This window comes from Oenanthe melanoleuca, chromosome 10 (assembly GCF_029582105.1).
Source record: "Oenanthe melanoleuca isolate GR-GAL-2019-014 chromosome 10, OMel1.0, whole genome shotgun sequence".
Taxonomy (NCBI): domain Eukaryota; kingdom Metazoa; phylum Chordata; class Aves; order Passeriformes; family Muscicapidae; genus Oenanthe; species Oenanthe melanoleuca.
Genome location: NC_079344.1, coordinates 3,550,900 through 3,573,608, shown reverse-complemented (window position 1 = coordinate 3,573,608; position 22,709 = coordinate 3,550,900). Strand labels below are relative to the sequence as shown.

Below are 22,709 nucleotides of genomic sequence, written 5' to 3'. Positions count from 1 at the left end.
AATTTTTTTTTCATAGAAAAATACCATGTCCATAGAAGAAATGAAATTAATTTCAACTTACTCAGTGATCCACTCTTTTATTTGACCTTAGTTAAAAAGGCAAACCAAGTACAGATACTGTACATTAAAATGTATGCATATAGAACAAACAGCTGTTCTTCATTCTACCTCAAAGGTTCAAACCTCCACTCTTGTTTATTTAGAGCCCTTTGCAGGCAACGACTCCTCTCCGAAACACAATGCACCCACATTTAAATATAGAGAGATCCATCTGCAGGTCCCACATAGCCAACACCTATTAGCAGCACATCAATTAGTGTCCATATTCCAAGTCCACCGAAGCTGAAGAGTTTTCCCAGACCTTCCCGCCACTGACCCAAATAGAAACGATCGGCACCAAATCCACCAAGGGTGATGCTATAAGAATAAAAATATGATTCATTATTATTATTTTTAGAGGAACTGAGCTTTGGTACCCAAGTGTTTTTCTTTCAGCTGTGTCTGCTGAAGACAGCCAGCATTGCTGCCTGTGAACCCTCATGCATTCTATGCCCACCATTTCAAGCTAGACTATCTGAAATACTGGTTATTTGGCACACCTTTCAAAAATACCAAGGACAAAACCACAGAACCTGAAGATTTTAAAGAAAACTAATCTATTTTAGCTTGAAATGATTCAATAGTTCCTGCTTACCTTAGTGCCAAGGCTGTAGACCACTTATAACCTCCAGTCCAGTTGCAATAGAGCATCTTAGGAAAGACACGGTTACCTAAACATTGGAAAATATCAATGCGATAAACAAAGACTGTAAAATAAGGAAGAAAATTATAAGAAAGAAGATACTATATTTTCCCAAAGGGAGTCTGAAAGGATTGACACTAACTGAGAAACAATTGTCAACACAAAAGCTGACTTATACCCTACAGTTCTCTGTTCCTTCAATCTTGGTCCCATAACAGAAAAGTCAGTGAACAGAGGGAAAATTAAGCCTAGTTAGATGGAACCAGCATAATTTTATTTATTTGGCCTATGGAGACATTTGATATTGATTCTATTAGTGGTCTGAGAATCAGACCACTAGTAGGTTCAAGTAAGTTCAAGTCACAGAAGTTGACAAAAAAAAAACCTGTTTTCTCTGGCGTGATAGTATACAACAGTATAATAAGCCAACGTTTGCAGTTAGATGTCACTCATATGCTAAAAAATAAGATGTAACAATAAAAATATTCAGTAGATTCATCAAGGTGCAGGCTGTTAATCCAAAAGGACATCAACAATCTTTGTATTCACCCACTACAATATATGTGAAAAATTCTTTAGAGAAATCTGGCTTTGCCCACCTTACCTAGGCAATGAATGTGATCCCGGACCGTGCAAGTTGCATTATATCGTTGTCGAGGGCAGGAAACTGTCATGCAGTTTGTGGAATTGGTACAGACATAATCACTTGTGGCAAGCTGCCAGCAAAACTGGCACGTCATGTTAATTGTAAAGTTCTCCTGCTCGTGGTTATTCTCATCCTGTAAAAGGACAGCACTATCACTTTAATAGTATTAAAACCAAAAATCAATGTGCAGTATCAAATTAGATTTCATGAGTAGACATTTTGGGCAAAAGAACAATTGTTCTGCTTGCTACCTCTTAGAGAGTAGAATAGAAAGCCACCAAAGAGGCATCAAAGCCAGGTTTAACATTCCTGATTCCCCCAATCTAGAGGCAGCTGCCAAAAGGAGGACTCATTTCGTCTCACCTGTAAGGTCAGTTCATAGCTCTAACAGATATTTAGCCTCCCCACTCTCAAAATGTTTGGAATGGTTTAATTCAAAGGCATGGCCAGGTAATGAAAAGATCCAAGGCAAGAAAGGCAAACTAGGGAAGGGCAGGCCTGCCTCTTCAACAGCCCACAGTGAGTGATCAAACTTATTACAGAACCTGCCTACATCAGAACCTGGAAATCAATATTCTGCATTTTAAGACAAGATGCCACAGTTTAATTACTTACATCTGGGATTAAGAGTAATGGATTACTTACAACACAGTGAACATGTGGCTTGACTTTGCAATCAAAAGTTGCCGTCTTCCCATATACACAGGAATAGTTTGTGTTACATGTCATGCAGTCTGGTGGCAATCTACTGCAAAGCCCGTTGCTGGGACAATTAGTCAAGTAAGGTGGAATTTCTGTACTTTCTGAAAGGTGTAATAAGTGAATTAAGAACCCAAGTATAAAAAGCTAAACAGTCCAAAGTATATATACATGTTTTTTTAAACAAACACATGCACTGACACTGTATAAAGGCTTTTCTTCACTGTACATGGAGCAGCAATCCCAGCCTGTGCTGTGAGAGCCACAGGTCTCCATACAGGACACCAGCCAACACTTCACCACAGCACCAGGACTGAGCTTAGGAGATTAGTGCTGCCTCACCCAGTGCTCCTCAGCAGAAATAATCAGTTCAGGAATAGCAGCAGGGTGACACGGGTAACCTACTTTGAGCTGAGCTCTAATTAGGGCCACAGCTACCTCAGCCATTTGCAGTTTGCATGTGTACAGTATCACCTCTTAAACTGCCAGCAAGAACAGCATTTCTGCCAGTCCTGATACACCCTCAGCGAGCTACAAAGCTGTACTGATGGTGGACAGGGAACAAGTTCTTGCAGGAGGCTGGAGTTTTTCAAGAACCTCCATCATCCTGAGGGGTATAAACCATATATACCACAATGGTACTTTAACCTACCATTGTCTAGTTCTTATATGGACCAGTTTTCTAATTAGATAACCTAAAGTAATCGTTATGGTCATTGAAGGGCAATTCATAATGCATTACACTGCAATGCTTCTTACCACCGTACAGATTTCTAAGACTTGATTCAAGAACTTTTAGACTCAAGACTGAGAAGGATCCACAGATAACAAACAAAAGAAAGAACATAATACCTTACCTAACAGTTTAAAATAGGGAGCATTTGTACTTGTTGAAGTTAGGCTTTTTGCCAGTGTAGACTGTGGCTGTGAAAGCTTTGTTGTCATCAAAGATCCCGCTACAAGACAAAAACATGCAGAAAGTGAAATTTCTGGAACAAAATTCATCTTCAGAAACAGTTTGATTTCAGCACTCTGATATGAAAATGCAAGTAGAAGAAAACCTGTTTTCCTGTTCTACTAATAGTGGGATATTTATGTTAAACGCTGGAAAGAGCATTAGAACGGAACTGTTCCTTTAAGACAAGGAACTACATTTATTTCCATTCAATCTTATTTTTTGATTCATGAGAATTAAAAGGATGCTCAGAAAGCAGATTTTACACGATGTTTTCTACAGAACAATGCCATTTAACGGAGCAATGCAAGCAGTTCTCTGATGGAAGATGGAATAGAGGAACGGCTCGGGAGGCGCGGCAAGTGTTCAGTGTTCATGCCGGCGCTACGCGCGGGTTCTGCGGGGATCGCTGCCCAGGGCTCGGGAGAGCCGCGATGTGCCAGCCCCTGCCGAGCCCTCACGGCAGCCTCCGGCACGGGTGGAAGGAGGAGAGGCAGCTTTGTTCGAGGTGCCCCAGGACGTTTTGAGCCACACACGTTCGCGACAAAGAACAGATACAAAAGGTGCTGTGTAATAAAGCAGCAGACGAGTCGGCGAGCGAGGCCTGGCCCATGTTTTGCCTTGACACGGAGCACTTCAGCCCCAACCGCGCAAGAGCCGGCACATGAAATGCGGCCATGTCCGAAACAGCCGCTTCGCCCTCAGTCAGGGGAGCGGCAGCGCATCCTCACCCCGCCGCGGTCACCGCCACCTCCGCGCCGGACCCGCGCTCAGCCCTGGCCGCGGGGAAAGGCCACTGCCGCTCGGGGCAGCCGCCCCCACCCCAGACCCCAGCCGGAGCCCCTGCTCCTTCTCCCACCCCCGCCGCCCTGTCTCGGCCCGGCCGCCGCGCTCACCGCGGCCCGAGAGGACGGAGAGCTGGGACAGGAACAGCGCGGCCCCGCAGAGCCCGCGCAGGGCGCGCCGCCACCACTGCGCCGCCATCTTGCAGCACCCGCCGGGCCCCGCGCCGCCGCCAGGGGGCGGGATGGGGCGGGGCCGTCCCTGCTGAGGGGCCGCCCCTCACGGCAGAGGACACGCCCAGGGCCGCCCCTCACGGCAGAGGGCACCGCCCAAAGCCGCCCCTCACGGCAGAGGGCACCGCCCAAAGCCGCCCCTCACGGCAGAGGGCACCGCCCAGGGCCGCCCCTCAAGGCAGAGGACACGCCCAAGGCCGCCCCTCACGGCAGAGGGCACCGCCCAAGGCCGCCCCTCACGGCAGAGGACACGCCCAGGGCCGCCCCTCACGGCAGAGGGCACCGCCCAAAGCCGCCCCTCACGGCAGAGGGCACCGCCCAAAGCCGCCCCTCACGGCAGAGGACACGCCCAGGGCCGCCCCTCACGGCAGAGGGCACCGCCCAGGGCCGCCCCTCACGGCAGAGGGCACCGCCCAAGGCCGCCCCTCACGGCAGAGGGCACCGCCCAAAGCCGCCCCTCACGGCAGAGGGCACCGCCCAAGGCCGCCCCTCAAGGCAGATGCGGGCACCGCCCAGGGCCGCCCCTCACGGCAGAGGACACGCCCAGGGCCGCCCCTCACGGCTGAGGCGGGCACCGGCAAGGGCCAAATTCGCTGTAAAAACCTCAGAATCCGAATGCTGCGGGCTGCATATATCACACATAGAAAACGAAAGCGATAGTCCATAAAAAGAAATGTATTTATAAAATACGGAAATAGAAATTAAAGTTGCCGTGTTAATCAGTCACAGAACAGAAAGCTTTCCCAGGACTTGCTGCTTCAATGTTTGTTTTTTTTTCCTTTTTCTTTTAGAAGCAGGAGATAAAAACACACCCACAAAACCAAACATAGACCTATTAAACACAGTACGAGTGTTCACAAGTATGAGGCAGAAGTAAAACATAAGCTTTGTATTTGTGTTAATATTTATGCACTAAATTGTAGCTTCTGCTTCATGGCTGTGACATTTAAATCACAACTAGAGCTGTATAGCTTAGATAATTGAGCAATACACTTAACATTATCAAAGCCTATTAGCTAAATAACAGCATACTAAAGTAAAAAACAAAAAGCAAAAATTAATCTCTCAAAAAGTCCAATTCAATTGCCTGCAACAGCAACTTTAAAATAATTTCTAAGCATTAACAGAAATACAGCCAGTTTCAAGTCCAACATACCACTCTAACTAGTCCCAGCAAATAAAGCAATAAATTACACACAGACACAGAAAGGTTTTTCAATTTTTTTGGTTTTACTAAAAAGCCAAAACAACAGCAGACAGAGGAAAAAAATAAAACACTTCACGCAGAATCATAATATTTCAACTGCATTCTTGGCAACCACCATTACAGCAACCAGTCACCACACCAACTCCATGACTGCCTTGTCACACTGAGCCTTCCAGCAGACACCAGTGCATTCAGTCTGTGAACACACATTCTGAAACAACCAAGCTATTCACAACCCACCCCCCCATCCCAATTTTTTGTTACCATCTGCTAGCAAAAAACCTACTCTATACTGCCAAGCTCTGGAGGCCAGGTCACAGTCAGCTACCTGCTCTGTGACTGAGGGAGCTCAGCACTCCCAGCAGCATCCTCTGCCCTTCCCAGCCTCCTGATCCCCATCATCATACAGCCCTGACTCATTTCCACAGCAAACCCATCACATCAGAGGGGTGGGACTTGCTAAATAAGCATTCTGTGATTCAGGCAGATTGGAAACCCATGCAATTGTTAAAGGAGTTGGCAGGTGCATCTGTCCTCTCATGCTTTTCCTGGAGCACCAACAGTGCTACATTTGCTTATTTTGTGCATCCATTAATTGAAAATTCTCTCCGATGAGCATCACTGCTCTGCAGGAAGAAAGAAACATTTCACACGGGCAGCTAATAATTTTTTTCCCAGCAGCAACATCAGAATTCTTCTTCTGCATTTGATATTTGTGAAGTCTTAAATTTCTTGAGTTTTTCAATAGCAGAAGATACTGAAATCTCCCCATGAACTTTGTTGTCTCTTGTTCGTACGTTGACAGCATTATTTGCTTTCTCCTTTTCTCCAACCACTGCAAGACATAGCACAAAATATTACAAAAATCTACATTAGAAAGTGAGCCTAGAACAAACTTAGTCCAACATTAGAACTTGAATGATATTCAGAAATGTAAGATGCTGCAATTACCTAAAATGAAGTTATACTGAGCCAGCTGTGCATTTCTAATTTTCTTGTTCAATGTGCAACTTTGATCTAGATCCACATCTGACATAAATCCCGCTTCAAAAAATTGGCTGCAAACCTAAAAAAACCCCAAAGAAAACGAAACCCTCTTAGTATTACTATAGTTTACAACATACATTAGTAAATGCTGCAATTATTGATCTCAATAATTAATGCATATGCGTAATTTTGTTCTTGTGGATGATTATAAAGAATTCAATTAAGTTATCTGAAGAAACTTGCACACACCTGGGAGACAACACAAGATAAGATCTATATCAAACATGTGCTGCTGCATGGAAAAACATGTCCTCAGTTTGAGAAAGAGGAGAAGGAACAAATACACTTTTTCTTTCATTAAAAGGAATGCATGGGACAGGGGTAAAACCAACCATGGTTCAAAAGTGATGTAGTCAAGAATATACGTGGTGAGAAATGGAAGAAACTGGCTCTGCCTACTTAGAGCTGACAGTACTGTAATGAAGCATTACTTATATGAGGTTTGTCATCCAGGATGCTTTTTCCTTTAATAATTACAGATCATTAAAGAACCCAAAATACCCCTCATTCAGACATATAAAAATTTTGGACTGAATTTTTTTTATTGAAAAATTTATCTCTCCCCCCAAACATGTCTCCAGAGTCATCAAGCATTAATTCCCTGTTCTAGGACAAGTACTTATGGATCTATGAAATCTGCCTGCTGCCATAAGGAGGCAAGCTCTCCTCTCACCTGCTGGGCATATTGCTCCGAGGTGGGGCCCACAGGCACAACCATGACCTGCCGTGGAGACAGCCAGAATGGCCTGGCCAGCATAGGACAAACAGGAAATAAAGGTGCATTTTACATTTCCAGTCACATACTTATGTTCCACAACAATATTTTCTGTATAGAATTATTTGCATTAGCTAAGGATGTTGGATAGTGTATTTTCTCCCTCTTTTCAAGCTCACATAAAATAGCAAATGGATTGATTCCAGTGAAACATATGGGGAAGTTGGACCTTCTGTTTTCTTCCTAACTGACTTCACAACTTTAAACAGAATTTTTTCTGCATGATTTTCACTTTTATCTATAACTTTACAGTGAAAGGTAGACAGTCAGAAAGGTGACTGAAAATAAGAATTAGCCCTTCCTTTAAAGTACTTTAAATATATTCATGAAGAAATATTTCCAGATCTTAACCAAGATAAAATGATCAATCTTAGAAGTACAAAAATATTTCACATAATAGAATTAATTAATGTCTGTGTATACATAAAATACTGCTTTATATACATCTGGCATCCTCCTGGTACAAAAGCATGAATTTTAAGAAAAAAGAAACAAGAATAATGCAGGACTTACACATTCAATTACAATTCTTATTTCTGCATTATTTTTATTTTTTTCTGCAGTTTCACAAAATTGTATGGATATCATATAACTCAGACCAGAAAACTGGACTTTCCTTGTAATCTTACTAATTCTGAGAAAATTTTAGGGATATTATTTGCATTATAATATATGAGACAAATGGAAGGATATGCAATTAATGTTGTTAATGTCTTCTTAGAATTCCATTTGTGCCACATACCACTTTCCTCCATAATTTTCTGCTAGAATAGCTATCATTCTCTCCACAGATCCCAAAATAGCTCTGTGAATAATCACTGGCCTTTTCTTGTCATCGCCATCCTTACTGAAAAAAAACAAGGGTTTTTTTAAAAATCAAGTTATCTTAGCTCACACACATGTAATCCTACTAATATTTTGTTATTCTACTTTTAACAGAAAGACAAAACTTAGTTATACTTATGAAAAATCTACTGGTTTTATTAAAAATGTACTTCAAGTCAGTTCGGCTTTTAAAGGAATTCTAAATGAAAATAATCATGCCTATAGCTAGTGGCAGAGACACTCCTAAATTTGAAAAGACAGTGACTCAGCACCATTTTTGTGCATTTTAGTATTTTATGTTCTTCATTGCACTCTCTTTCCATTAGGATTTGCTTTTATTTTGTTGCACAGGATCTTAACCTGCCCTTATTATTCATTACTTCACTTAAATTACAATCCTGAAATTCAAAAAACCTGGCTTTTTAAAAAAAGCCAGTTTATAGCAACATTATCACCTATCATAAAAGCTGTGACATCTACTGTAGAACATACCACAGGACCAAAAAATTACGAAGATTCCGAAGAAATACATCCCAGAAAATGAGTCAACATGGCACTAAGATTAATTAGCCCAGTGGCCCTAGCTGGAAACCAGCCAGATTTTCACTTAAAGCTGTTTGCACTTGGTTTATGTTCAAAGTTAACTACTTTAATCTGATAAAAATAAAGAACCATTTAGTACAAACATACTTGCTCCTTAGGGCATATTTGAATTTGTGTGCCATTTCTTCCAAGGAGACACAATGACTAGGCTGAAAATGAAAACTGACTCAGCTGAAGGTTTTTCAGCATAAGTTATGATCAATTGTCTTCAGAACTGGCAGACAAGAAAAATAACGAGATTTTCCTGTATCTACAAATAAAATGAGCTATCATTACATTGAGAAAATATCAAGTTCATGACTTGCAAACACTCACTGGGGGTGCCTGCTCTCCCTACCAGCTGACTGATTCACAAGCTAATCACTTGTTAAATGAGCAAGACAGCATTAGTACATAATGGGAAGTACAGATAATGAAAACTATTGTTTAATTTCATTTTAAAAGGAAGATATTTAGCTTAACCACTTACCCAACATAAGTAAGATTAAACCGAATGGGTAGCTGGAAGTCAAGTTGGATGGTAGCACATTGATGGTACCTACCAATTGCATCTTTGATTTTAATATCTATCTGTGAAGCAAAATAACACAGTTACTAAATATAGTTTGTCTGCAGTACATCTGCATTTCTGTCCATCCCAAAGTTAAATTGAAATGCTGAGTCACTAACCTTAGGACCGTAAAATGCTCCATCTCCTGGATTCAAATTCCACTGCTCTCCAAAGTTATTCAAGCTGTTTTGAAGTTGCTATTCATAATATTGAGAGAGTAATTAAAAGGGGTATAGAAGGGCCTCTCATTACTGGAAGTCAAAGCATTTGCCTTTGAAATTCAAAAGGAGTCAAAACGCAGCACAACCTTTATGTTCAAGCATTTGTTCATTTATGATACACAATCTGGAAATAGTAGTTCCTTGTATAAATATTATGATTAATCAGAAAGAAAAAGATTAATAGAAATCTAACTAATTCAAGGTAAGGGGCTAGGCAAAAATCTGAAAGTTCTGGTTTTCTACAGAAACTTCAGATTTAATTTGATGTTTTCCTACAAGAATTTCCACTAAGGGCAGTATGCAGCATCTGATTAAAGCAATTTCACCATGTAGCATGGAAGAACTCAGTTAAATACCTATCTGTAAGTACAGATATTAAGGGGTTTGTTTGCTTTTAAATTAATTACCTATGATGGATTACCTTTTCTGCATGATCCCAGATCTCTGAATCTCCAAGATAATTTTCTGGTCTTGTAGAAAGATGTAGTTGAAAAGTAAAGCCAAAGACAGCATACACTGACTTCAAGAAATCAAGACAGCCCTTAATTTCTTCTTCAATCTTAAACATAAAACATATTAAAATAGGTTAAAATTTACTTACATAAACATGTAATTGTATCTACTGAATTCCTCATAACTAGAGCATAAGAGTCCATTAAATAAGAAAGAATTACAGATCACTCAAAAATTACATCCAACTAACCCGAATCCATTTAATGGGCAAAGAGAGATCTGAGGTGCTGTGGCTTCAAAGCAAGAAAAGTAGTATTTTTGTTAAGCATGAGCTTCTGGAGCCAAATTGTATCCTGAACTAAAGTACACCAATTTACACACGTAGTTCCATTAAAATCTACGGCATTAGATAAAGTTTTTATTCAGCATTACTACAGAAAACAATGGAATCAACTGCTTTTTTTTTTTTGCAGAGGGAGATGGAAAATGCAACAAATCTTACTTTCTGTGATTTAGTTGCCCAATTCATCTTTCTAATTAAAAGGAAGCACCCAGGGAAAAAAACATCAAAAGCAGTATTACACTACACAATGGAAGAATCAAGAGTTGAAATACTTCAGGGATTTTTTTCCTTGTTTACATTTAGTTTGCACTGGGAGAGGGAAGGGGGTTTTTGGGGGTTATTCTGGCTAACCAGTAGGGATGTGGGAGGTGCCTTTTTTTTTTTTTTTTTTTTTTACCTGTTCCATAGTGCAAAAGATGTGAGCATCATCTTGCTGGAAGCGCCTTACACGAGTTAAGCCACTCAAAGCTCCTGAGAGCTCATTTCTGTGAAGAACTCCAAAATCTGCAAGTCTAAGAGGCAATTCTCTCCAGGATCGGGGGCGATGGGCAAACATCAAGCTAAAAGAACATGGAAAAACTTTCCTTTTATCCTTCTTATAGGAGATTTAAGACAACACAGAAATAAACAAAGCTCAGTACAGACAGTAATCACATTTTTAAGTATTTACACATTCAGGTTGTCTACATTCTGAAAGACAGGCAAACAGAAAACGCACACCACTCAATGTACTGCTACAGACCACTGAGGAAAAACTGAATGAGTAAATCAAGACTGGTTCACCCGTATCCTTCTTGGAACACCACATCTGATGCCCACTTCTGTCCAAAAGATCTGGTATTTACTAACGGTCCAGACTAGTATTAGCATGCACAAACCCAGCTCAGTGCAGACTTACTGCAAAGGTCTGCTTTGGAACAATGTCAAAGAAGCTCTCTGGACACACTGGCTCAGCAGCTGACCATAAACATACATGACAGTATATATTAATACTCCTTTTATTTGCTCCTCAGCCCCACAAAGGATAAATGACATAAAATAAGACGTTTTCTATTTGAGAGTACAAACCAATGTCCTGGACAATTCATGGGTTTAAGGGCAAAAGTTTCCTTTTCAATCTCAAAAGAGAACATATTTTCACTGTAGTGCTGCCAATGTCCTGAAGCTTCCCAGAGTTTACTGTTGTAGATGTTCGGAGATACAACTTCAGTAAAATTACGCCTGCGATATTCCCCCTATAGAACACATAATGCAACACATAAAAGGTGAGAAAGCTTTTGACAAGCAAAAGTTTGATTCTTTTAAAGTGTGATATTATGATGGCAATTTATAGGGACATGACAGACTACTGCACACATAGATTTTGCACAATTGGAAAAACATAGCTTCACCCTGCCTTATTTTCAAAAAGGTTAAATTTGTATAATCCTCGTGAAAATCTTGTATATGTTTACATACACTTATGTACACTTACATATACTTTACAGATATTTCTCTTTCTGTGGATAGCTCATCTCAGCACTATGAATTTAAGATTTTAACATTTAAGATCAACAAATTATAATTAGGACTTATATCAGTAACATCAGTATACACTCACCCGTATGAAATCCGTGAGTGTGTTATAAAGAAAGGCACCTCTAGGGAGGAAAAAGCAACTTCCAGGACTCAAATCATGAAAGAAGAAGAGTTCTTGCTCCTAGGTAAATTAAAACCAGAATGCTCTAATAACAATTCAGAGAGAACTGCAGACTGTAACTACTTCACACACATCGAGACACTGTTTGCAACGATGGAATATTATGGCAATCAGATGATTTATGGTCTACAAATTCTCAGCAAGACCAGTTAATTGATCTGCAGGTTTTACTCTTAGAAATTTGTAAGAATACCAAACTCCATTGGATTCTTTAACCATGTAAACACATTTCTGCAAATTTACACCTGTTATAAAGAATGATCAAACCATGTTATTTACACAATTTCTAAATAAATTCTCTTCTGTGAAAAGCAGAGTGGTTTGGGTAGGATCTGCAAAGACTCTAATTAATAGGGTTAAGATTTATATCACTAAACTAAGGGACTAAAGCCATTAACTTCTTCCCAAGTTTATGCAAGTGACAAGTTGAGTTCATAGAATTAAAATTTTAAAATGTGACGTCAAGAAGCACATAGAAACGGCTCCCCTTAAAACTGTCAAAAAACAACAAAAAATCAAACCAGAACTAGACTACAAGGGAAGAAAATGAATTCTATAATAGAAGTGTAAAAGAAGTAGACAGTGGAATAGTGTACCTTTCCAATTTTCCTATGATCCCGGTTTTTGGCTTCTTCCTGGACTTTTTCCCATTCCTTCATCATTTTGTTATCAGGAAAGGATATTCCATATATTCTCTGCAGAGTTTCCATGTCAGATTTTCCTTCCCAATACGTAGAGGAACTCTGATAGACAAAACCCATACTTTAAGATAATATTACATAATATCCGGGAAACAGGGATAAACACTAACCCACTCAAATATTATTATATTTTTCCTTGGGAAAATAATTATATGCAATCCTTCAGCATTGTTTGTAATACAAAGAGACTTGCAGTGCCTTTTAGTCAGCATACTAATATAGAAGACAAACAAAAGTGACAGGTCAAATCATATTTTATTCTGTTTAGGTACCTTGTTTTAACTCACATCATGGCATATTTTATTATTTCATGTTATGGCTTCTAAGAAGGCAGGACTTGTTTACATTGAACACATAATGCAGCAGGGAAACACAAAAGGCCCAACAAACCTAACTCACAGTGAAATTTGAGCAGTTTTAACCCTCTACCCACTTAATCTCTGCAACTCAAGAGTTTCATACACTTCACTTAAGAAGCCAGCAAAAGCCACAGTGACCAATGTTCCAAAAGCTCAGTCTAATAAGGTTACCAAAATTAGCATCTGTGAGTAACTTAAACTACACCATAAATTCAGAGGCCTAATATAATCGGCTCAGGAAAAATAAATATATAAATAAATCAACTGACAATTTATTTCCATTTCAATGCACAGTTAATTGAAACTTACCTTAATTATTTTAAGGGCCTTAATTTTTCCAGTGTGTCTCACATGTGGACCCCTGCAGAGATCAATCAATGGACCACATCTATATGCCAGAACAAAAAGAGTGTTCATTTCCAAGCAATCCAACATTTTTCAACACAGTCACAAATGGCACATGAGTTCATGTTTAACACATTCAAACATGCCAGCAAATACAAATATGCAGCATGCAGCAAATTCACTGCACCTTAAATGTAACTGTGCCTTCTACCCAAAGCTGAATACTCACTCAGTAAATGCTGAGCACACTTGATCCATTTTGGAGAGCATCATAACACATTGGCCAATTCATATAGTTCTATACGTGAACTTGCTCAAGCTGGCCAGGAAATTTTAAACTATGCACATCAAATGGAAAATGGTTTTGCCATTTTCCAACCAACTAAAAAACAAGTGAATGAGCAGGTTCCTCACCCCACACTGAGCTAGAACTAGCTTTATCCATTATGCAGCAAGCTAATGTCAGAGATGGCAACTTATTTTAATCAGTCTACTGAAACCAGAGATAATAAAAACTGAATTTGACATTTGCCCATAAATTGAGACCTAATCTGTCCCAGAGGAGAAAAAAAGAATCTCACATTACCTAAGTAGTAATATTAAGTACAAACTTAAGTCCCAATCACACAAGACTTCAGAACTAAAAAAAAATAAAATTCTCTCAAATTAATTAGCTATAAAAATTATTTATAACACATTTCAAGTATATTTCTTTACCTGTATACTGTGGTAGTTGGTGTCTTCACCTTCTCATTAAGGATACGACACTTAAACTTGTTATACTGTGTGTGGAAACATGAGAAGCCAGAAATGTTAATACAATGGACAATAAAATTCTCTTTAAAAATTATATTTTAATAATGCAAGTGCACCAGTAAAAGACACTCTTAACTAAAAAAACAACAAAACAAACAAACAACAACAAAAAAAAAAATCAACAAAAGCCCCCCATATGTATTTCTCAGAAGAGTTGCAAAGGTAGAGGGGAAAGAGACAGAAACATCTTAACTCCCCTGAGAGTGTGTTGAAGATTGTGGTTACTACCTGAACACCACAAAGCACTTGTGAAAAGCAATTAGACAACACAGTGAGACTGGTGATATTCACAGAATAAAACAGAACCAGAGCTAAAGCCTTTTCTGACCTGTGAGCCAGAAGAACTGTATGCCTTTCATTTACTTATTTGTTATTTCATTGAGCTTGAGGTGTGTTTTTGTGGAATACAGAATTGTTTTATAAGTGCTTGAAAACATCCTAAATAATTAAGAGGCATATGAAGAGGGCGAAAAAGATGTTTTTCTTTGTTTTACTAGGCAGGTACTATTCTGATGAGTCAGTCACAGCACAGCTGGTCTGTAGCTGCACAGTTAAATCCAACTCGACCAGCCCAGCTCGTTAGAGAATGGAAGGGACCAAGTGCTGGGGTAAGACAGGGATAGGTTACATTTGAACTCAAGCAGGACCCCAGGCAATCCCATTCAATCCTGAATGCAGACACATCATGGGCCAGGGAGCTGGGTGCTGCGGAGATCTCAACTAACCAGATGTGTAAGTGTGAGAATTTGGACCCCCTAAAAAAGGGGATGCCCAACAATAAACTAGAGCTGTTTGTCCCATGACCCTTGGTGTATTTTGTGGTGTGCCTGCCTCCAATCCACGACAGTAACATAATAACATGCAATATTTCATAAAAGTTACATTTTAAAGGATCATTGTACCAGATCCACAACTACTCTAAAGATTTACCTTAAACATGTCTAACAGGATCTCCTTTTTGACTTCCAGCCTTTCAAAAGCCTGTTTCTCTTTTATTATAGTTTTACAACGGTTCTCTAGGAGTGGGAATTCAGTACTAGATACACTTCTACATAAAGACACAGGCAAAAGAAATAGAAATTATTTATTTTGATACTTCCATTTTCTCAAATGACTACTTTCTAATGGTCTAATTTGAAAAACATGGAATGTGTTGTGATTTCTCACAGTATTTTTTTTTCTTAGTTACTTACAATCAGCTGTATTTTCAGACACTAAACGCAGAAACACAGATAGTACCACCCTGAACAAACTCATTGCAATAATTCCTGGAACAGTCTTTGACATGATTAAATGTCTGGAAGACCTATAGCTCAAAATATACATATGATTTGAAAAGAAAAACAAACCAAGGGGAAAAAAGGCTCAACCCAGCCACAAGAACCAGTTTATCAGCTCATGCAGATTCAGTATTCTCCCTGCCTACAGAAAGATAAACCAGGAAAAAACAAAATTGTAATGCTGTGTACAAGGATTAGAAAAGTAGTAAACACCTAGGTAAGTTACATGCATTTGGGCCCTTTCTACAGTGACAGTGGCCCCTGGAAACCAAACCTGAATGACTCTTCAAGGAAACCATCCCCTTTGCCTCACAGAAACTTCAGAAAGTTCAACCCCAAACACTGCATTTTTTCCACAGAATAGCTTCAACTATTATGGGGCAGATTTCTGAACACTGCTTCTGAATTTAAATACATACACAGACTCAATTGAACTGTATACATAGAAGGCTATGTTTCAAATCATATTAGAGACACAATTATACTTTTAACATGCAGAAACAAACAAAATAATTCTAGTACTGAGTTTTAATATGTAGTATTAAAGTTTTAAGACACTGTAATTTTACCTATCTTCCATATACATGTCATAATGAAATCCATTCTCAATTGGTGGTCCATAGCATAAGCAGCCCCCAAAATATCCTTCCATGGCCTCTCCAAGAATGTGAGCACTTGAATGCCAATAAACCTGTAAATGAAGTCAGGAGAGCAAACCGTGAGGTCAATGGCATTGTGTAACTAAAAAGAAGAAAAAACAATCTAGAGATATATCTCTCTATATATATATACTGGAACCAATGCTGTTCAGATTTTGAGAGCAGTAAAACAACTTTATCTTTTCATTCTGAAGTACGGTAAATGATCAAAATAACGGCAGACGTAGCACTAAAGGCCCACCATACTTCTGAAAAGTCTGAAAGAGGATGACTATACCTCTGCACAATTCCTTCAACTTAGTACTTGCTGTACCTTGCTCATTTTTAAGTTAATTTCATCAAAGTTAATTTCACCACAAATCACATCTAAAGCAATGTAGCTAATTAAGTTGCCATTGTTCATCAGTACTTTTATTAATGGGCCTGTAAACTACATTATCTGAAATGTCAGAGGAGGGAAGCCAACAGTAGATCAATACTAGTCTGATGTTCTGAGTTCTTATTAACTCAGACTATTTCAGAGCTACTGCTACAAGATAAAGCCTTTACAGGCTCCTGAAATGTCTCCAACAAGCTTAATCACATGAATAATTATTTGAGAAAACTGAAGTCCAATCCTAGTGTATAAAGGTAACATAAGCTTCAGACTGAATACTATTAAAGAAAAATCTTGGTCATGTTGCTAAGCATATGTATAGTTTAATTGACTAAGATATGTCTACTTAAGGATAAACAGTGCCACTACAAGGAGGTGTAGATTTTATTTATGACTCAAGTCTAATATTGGACAGTTTTTAGAAAACAGTAGAAACTGACTTACTTTGCTTTCACTGTCTGATATTCAAAAGCACTGAGCCAAACCACAGACTGCTTCAAGTTAACATACAAATCAAGGCCTTCTGTACAAACTCTTTTGAGAAATAACTTGTTTATGTAAAAGAGAAGAATGAAAGAACACAAAGATTTTACTCAATCTCAGACTACAGGCACTTTGTATCTAATCTTCTTTGTTGAATCATAGGAAATACATTTCTTCAATAGTTTTGTGGGGTTTTTTTTTTTAATTCAATATTTTAAAAGCTTATTGCTGCAAACAGTTTTATGTCATTAGTTTCTTTAATCAAGCAGAAACCAGAATGTTTACTTACAGCTTTGGCTTCTTCATTATCAAAGGTGAGCAGCTCTAGAGTACAATCTCCCTCCAGTGGACGGTCCAGGTCCCAGAGTTCACCGTTCACTTTGGCTATGACTGCATTTGAAGCCAACACTTGACTAAAGAAATAGAAGAGATAACAAGAGACAAGAATATTTAAGTTCAGATTTATGAAAGACTTTAGATTTCTAAAACCCATGAGACCACATCCACATCTTGCAGCACCTGAAGACCTTCTGAACTTTTTTCTGAACTTTTTTTTCTGTGGTCTTCTTAAACACTTGCCTACTTTTAAGGTACAGAACCTTAAGGTCTTGAGAGGTTTTGTTCAACAGCTTTCAGTGCTGGGGATCTGGAGGAAAGGCCGCTCCTTACAACAGGTTCTACTGCATCTCCTAACTCACAAAATTTCCAGTGTCTCTTAATTTCTAGCAGTGTCGCAGATTTAATTGGAAGCAAGCATTATGATCCCAGCACAGAACCCCAAGCATCACTCAGAACTGTAATTGGCTGTTTCTGCTACATGAAGTCAAAGTGCCAATGCTTCCCAAGCAAATCATCCACTGACCACAACACATATTTTATACAACAAGGTAAGAAACAAATGACAGTAACACTACAAAATCACTACAGAAGTACAACTCCTTGAATGTGCAGGTTACCTAATTCCTACAGCTAATTGATATGGCGTGGTTCTCCAAGATTCCCCTTCAACCATCTCTCCATCTGTCAGAGTAATTTTGATAGATTTGCTCTGGTTGGCTGCTCTGTAAGCTAGCAAAGCATCATGTTCTTTCTTCAGAACTTCATAAAGCTTCAGTCTGTCTTCTATGAAGCTTGGCACACACTGGAGCTGTAACACATACATTTGATCATACACATACATTTTCAAGACAGAGAATAGAAGGATTCACAGTGTTGGTGCATCCCCAGAGATTCCAACTTGTCCAGATTTAACTGAACTAGAATTTATACTAAAATTCAGTAAAGCATTTATAAATAATTATGTACAGGATAGTCCCATCCAACTTACTATTTTACAGTGATTTTCCAATTTTCCATGCACTTTCATCAATCTGGGCCTAAATAGGCCTATGAGTTAGGCCAAAGTATTACAGCAAAGAATTCTGGATTTGAGCACCTTTTCTGAACCTGGCCAAAAATCACTTACATTATTATGTGGTATTAAAGAACCACTTACATCATTCTGGTGTTGGTTCACAGCTTCATTTTCCTTGGTCTTTTCCTCTTTAATTTGAATCACTGCATCAGTTGGACTTGCACTGGAGATTTTCTGAAAATAGTGAAAATACAAAGTATACCCCTACTATATCTTTAAGATTTTTTCCAGCAGCCATCAAAACAAACCAAACCAGTATAATATTGGGCTAAAAAGGAAATTACAGGGAATAAGGTATTTAATAAGGTCCTTAGTACAAAGACTTCTCATGGCACATCTAAACTGCATCCTTTTGACGTTCTGCAAACACAGCAATGTTGTTCACCAAGCAAAAGTCCTCTCAACACAATTTCCCAAATTTTACTACTACAACTACCACCAGCAAAATCGCCCCAGCGAGGCTGCTGGAGATCAAACCGGAGCAGTGAGCAGTCACAGAAACTTTCAGTGGTGTGACTGAAAGCTTCAGTCAACCTCGAACAGGTTTCCCGGTGATGCTGCGGATGCCCCATCCCTGGCAGCGCTCAAGGCCAGCTTGGATCAGTCTGGTCTAGTGGAAGATGTCCCTGCCCACGGCAAGGGGGCTGGAACGAGATGATCTTTAGGGTCCTTCCCAACCCGAACCATTCTATGATTCTGTGAACCCGCCGCCTTGGCGCAAAGGCAGAGACTGCTGCCCAGCGCTGCGGGCACACACCGCGACAGGCCTCTGCTCCCGGGGGCGGGCAGGCGGCTTGGCTGTGAGTGTCCCTGTCCCTGTCCCTGTCCCTGTCCCATCCCTTCCCGCCCGGGGTCACCGGCCATACCTCTCCGCCGGCCGCGGGCTGTGCCGGCGCCGCCCGGCCCAGCTCGGCCGCCAGGCTGCGGCGCAGGTGCAGCAGGCGGTAGCGCAGCTTCTCGTTCTCGGCCCGCAGGCGCTGCAGCTCGGGGCTGGCGCTGGCGGGGCAGAGCGGCTCCTGCGGCTCCTTCAGCCGCCCCACCTCCGCCGCCAGCCAGCGCAGCTCCCGCTCCTGCCGCGCCAGCCGCCGCTCCGCCGCCTCAGCGGCCGCCGCCATCTCGGGCCGCGCTCCGCCCCGCGCGCCGCGTCACCCGCCGGTCACTGCGCACGAACAGCGCCGGGGCCGGGGAAGGAGCGGCTCTGCATCGCCAACATCTCATACCTTGTGCGCCCGTGGATCCCTTCATCTCAAACACTTCCTTGGCACCTGCAATTTATCTGGTTCCCTCCCTTGATTGGACTTCACGCTCACTTTTCTGAGATCAGTTCTGAGAACTCACACTTTCAAATTTTCACCTTTAAGGTGTACTCGGACTTTAAAAGGTGTTAGCTTGAATTACCAAACCGGCAATTACCAAATCGGAATTTTAGCATTTTATTCTTCTATTTACAAGATGGGAAATAACAATATGGTATATGAGAAGGCAGAGGGACAAATTTTGTAATTGTCTGCAACTTGATGCATCCTAAAATCTTTGTGATTTTAAGATTTTATAAGAACATATTTGAGGTTTTAATTTAATATATTCTTTTACTAACAAAAATAATGGGAACATTTCTGGCTCAAAACATTTTGTTCTTTAGGATAAAAAAGTCAATTATTCAGTGCATCAAGTCCAAAGACACTCCTATAGTGTATACTCAATATATACCTCAGCAAACTTATACCAATGCACTTTTTTAATTTGCACCAATTCTTCCTTCCTTTTCTGAAGAGATGCAACTTGACAACACCTATGTCAATCCCTCACTATAGAAAAGCTGTGTATCTTTGAGTCTGAATTGGCAGGTGTGAGAACAAAACATAACCTATAGCTTCCTTTAAAAATCCATTTCATTATTAATTAAATAGGTTACCTGTTATTTTAATTTTTAAATTCACTACTGTGCAGAAATAATTACTCTGCCTAGGATACTGATTACAAGCAGTGCAATCAGCACGATAAAATAAACACAGATTTGTTTTTAAATTAAACTCTGAGAAATGTATTCAGGTTACATCCTGTGTGTCTCATCTTTGGGTAGTGCCTTATGAACCCAAAAACATGTAACTTTGGGCTTGCTCTAGCATGTAGTGAAGTAGTGGGAAAACTTTCCCTCCAAAGTTGTAGAGGCTGAGGAGGCTGATTCAGAGGATGCTGTCTAACGTGGAGTACCAGCATCCTCGATCAGGATCTTTTATCTGATGAGATAATGTGATGGTAATTAGTAGAATGTCTGAGACAGAAAAAAATTGAAGAAAGAAAAAAATTGTACTACCTCTATGTATGTTCAAAACTAGAGGGAATTTTGAGAATTAAAGAGCCCTTCCTTTCAAAGGCTGCCTAGAAGACATGGCAGACAGGTTGGCTGCTTTCCTAGGCAGATGAGCCTGGTTTAGCTGTGCTCCCTGGCGCATGGTTAGGATGGCTCCTGGCTGGGACAGCAGCTGCTTTGTACCATCACTCCCCACAGAGGGTCCTCTCTGGTGTGTGCAGGGAGCTCTACCTGAGATGATCACAGGAGTGTGAGAATCCCATTGCTATGGCCAGTAAGCCTTAATGTTATGAACTAGGACCATTACACACAATCCCATGGTTCTTGCTCCAGATGATGTGTCACACAGAGGCTTGTTGTATCTGCAAACAACCACAAGGTGACAGGCAATGCTGCCAAACAGCCTCGCTGGCTAACGGGATGCTCAAATGCACAATAAAATTCCTGCATTATGATACGGTCAGTGGTCAACTTTAATGTTAACTGATAAATACTTGAAATTTTGGAAACAGAAGAAGCCTGACAGGAGGATACAGTGGTTGCAACTCAAGATCACAAGAAAATATTGTAAAATTCGTTGGACTAAAAGCTTGGCAAAATATTTTTGTTTGCTCCACAACAGATAAACTAACCTTTAGAAAAGTGCAGGTAAGGCCACATGAGCAAGGCCAAGGATGCATTATCAGTTGGAAGCAGTAGAAATAATAAATATAGACTAAGAAACAGGAGGAGGAGGAGGAGGAGGCAGGAAGTATTCATAGCTTTTCTATGCAGGGAATTTATGTTGACAGAAAGTATGAAAACAAGACCGAGAAGCCCATGCACTAAGGAGCATTTGCATAAGGGAGGTTATGTAATGGTTGATCCTCAATGAATGATTATCAGTGGCAGAACACCTCCACTGGGATTGCAGTAATCTCCACTGTTAAACCTGGCTCAGGAAATGGACACTACGTGGTTTATTTTGCTTGGAAACGGCATTAAAATCTAGACATGCATAAATGTTGTTTATCTTAGTAGCTGTGTATTTGCCTTCATAGAAAAGGTCTTATTGTGTAACTTTTTTTTTTTTTTCTTACCTTTCGCAGATAAGTTTACAAAATATATATAGAAACATGCTTTCTAATTCCATTGCATATCAAAGTTAATGTTTTATGGAAGAACAAGAAGTAGAGAGCATTTGTACTGTGGTTTGCGTATGGCCTCTGAGGAATATAAAATCAAAGTGTACAAAGGATGCTTTATTTTATGTCTTGGACCAGCTTGTACAGATTATTTCAGTTTGATCAGCTGTCTTCTAAAATGAATTATTTTTTGAAGGGATATCTTTGAAGATCAGTTACAGAATTAAAAAGTAACAGTAACTAAGCAATTCTCAGTCTCATCATTACGGTTCAGAAGCTGTTAACAGTTGTAAAGGGCTAATTAGTGTAATGTAATCCTCTTAGGAGGCTGCAGGCATTGAGCTAGATTTCTTTATAATTTGTATGTAGGCCTTCTTTATTCCATTGGAATTAGAATAATCACAGACAGCAGTATGTATTTGCATTCTAGCTATCCACATTATGTTTATTTTGCAGTCTGAATACTGGACAATAAATGTAGAATTTTCTATTTTCTACTTAAATATCAAAATGTTTGGAAGAACAGCCAAGTCTTGGTTTTACAACTGTGCAAAATCTACCCGAAGAGAAAATGAAAACAGGAGTAAGTGGCTTTCTGAAATCCCAAGCAGTCAGAGAGAGAAAATACTGGAAGAGCTGGATGTGAACAAAGTGCTGTCATATTTGGTTTACAAGAGAGTCTTTTCCTTGGAGGAATACAAAGACATTTGGTCCCAGGAGAGCTACAAGAAGAAAACTGAATATCTTCTAGATAAACTGTATTTAAAAGGCCCAGGTGCTTTCTCTGCCTTTTGTTCCATTTTGGAGGAGGTCTCTCCTAACTTGCTGACATGCTTTCTCCTTGGCTATGAAGGTAAGGTCACTGTCTGCTCTGAAATGCTTAAGTGTATATTGGTAATGTCTTGCAATCCTTTGACACTAATAGTTATTTGCTATAATTAGTGTTTACTTTCTCTCTTGCACTAAACCAGAGACAGTATTTGCTGCCTTTATGGTTCTTTGTTATAAAAGAGAAAGTAATCAGGAGAAAAAAAATAGTAAATATATTTTATTGTTA

At 39.9% G+C, this 22,709-nt stretch overlaps 2 protein-coding genes across 3 annotated transcripts; both read right to left on the bottom strand.

The window, feature by feature from the left end:
* Window positions 1-61: 61 nt before the first annotated feature.
* On the bottom strand, window positions 62-4,076 carry TM2D3 (TM2 domain containing 3). Its single transcript, XM_056499524.1, has 6 exons — window positions 3,939-4,076; window positions 2,945-3,043; window positions 2,034-2,191; window positions 1,347-1,521; window positions 695-770; window positions 62-417 (listed from the first exon to the last, which is right to left on the bottom strand). Exons 1-6 carry the CDS (start codon window positions 4,024-4,026, stop codon window positions 252-254), a joined length of 762 nt encoding a protein of 253 aa, XP_056355499.1. The 5' UTR covers window positions 4,027-4,076; the 3' UTR covers window positions 62-251.
* Window positions 4,077-5,831: 1,755 nt separating this feature from the next.
* LOC130257467 (threonine--tRNA ligase 1, cytoplasmic-like) lies at window positions 5,832-19,336 on the bottom strand. Of its 2 annotated transcripts, XM_056500001.1 has the most exons (19): window positions 19,081-19,336; window positions 18,296-18,388; window positions 17,757-17,947; window positions 17,090-17,213; window positions 15,852-15,973; window positions 14,933-15,050; window positions 13,904-13,968; window positions 13,151-13,229; window positions 12,378-12,524; window positions 11,683-11,781; window positions 11,151-11,317; window positions 10,480-10,642; window positions 9,708-9,845; window positions 9,185-9,262; window positions 8,985-9,085; window positions 7,830-7,934; window positions 6,986-7,058; window positions 6,217-6,331; window positions 5,832-6,100 (listed from the first exon to the last, which is right to left on the bottom strand). In XM_056500001.1, the coding sequence occupies exons 1-19, from the start codon at window positions 19,327-19,329 to the stop codon at window positions 5,952-5,954; spliced, it is 2,376 nt and encodes a 791-aa protein (XP_056355976.1). In that variant the 5' UTR covers window positions 19,330-19,336; the 3' UTR covers window positions 5,832-5,951. The 2 variants fall into 2 exon arrangements, with proteins under 2 accessions (XP_056355976.1, XP_056355977.1); XM_056500002.1 differs by lacking the exons at window positions 5,832-6,100; window positions 6,986-7,058 and having other exon boundaries at window positions 6,223-6,331; window positions 19,081-19,333.
* Between the last annotated feature and the right edge of the window lie 3,373 nt (window positions 19,337-22,709).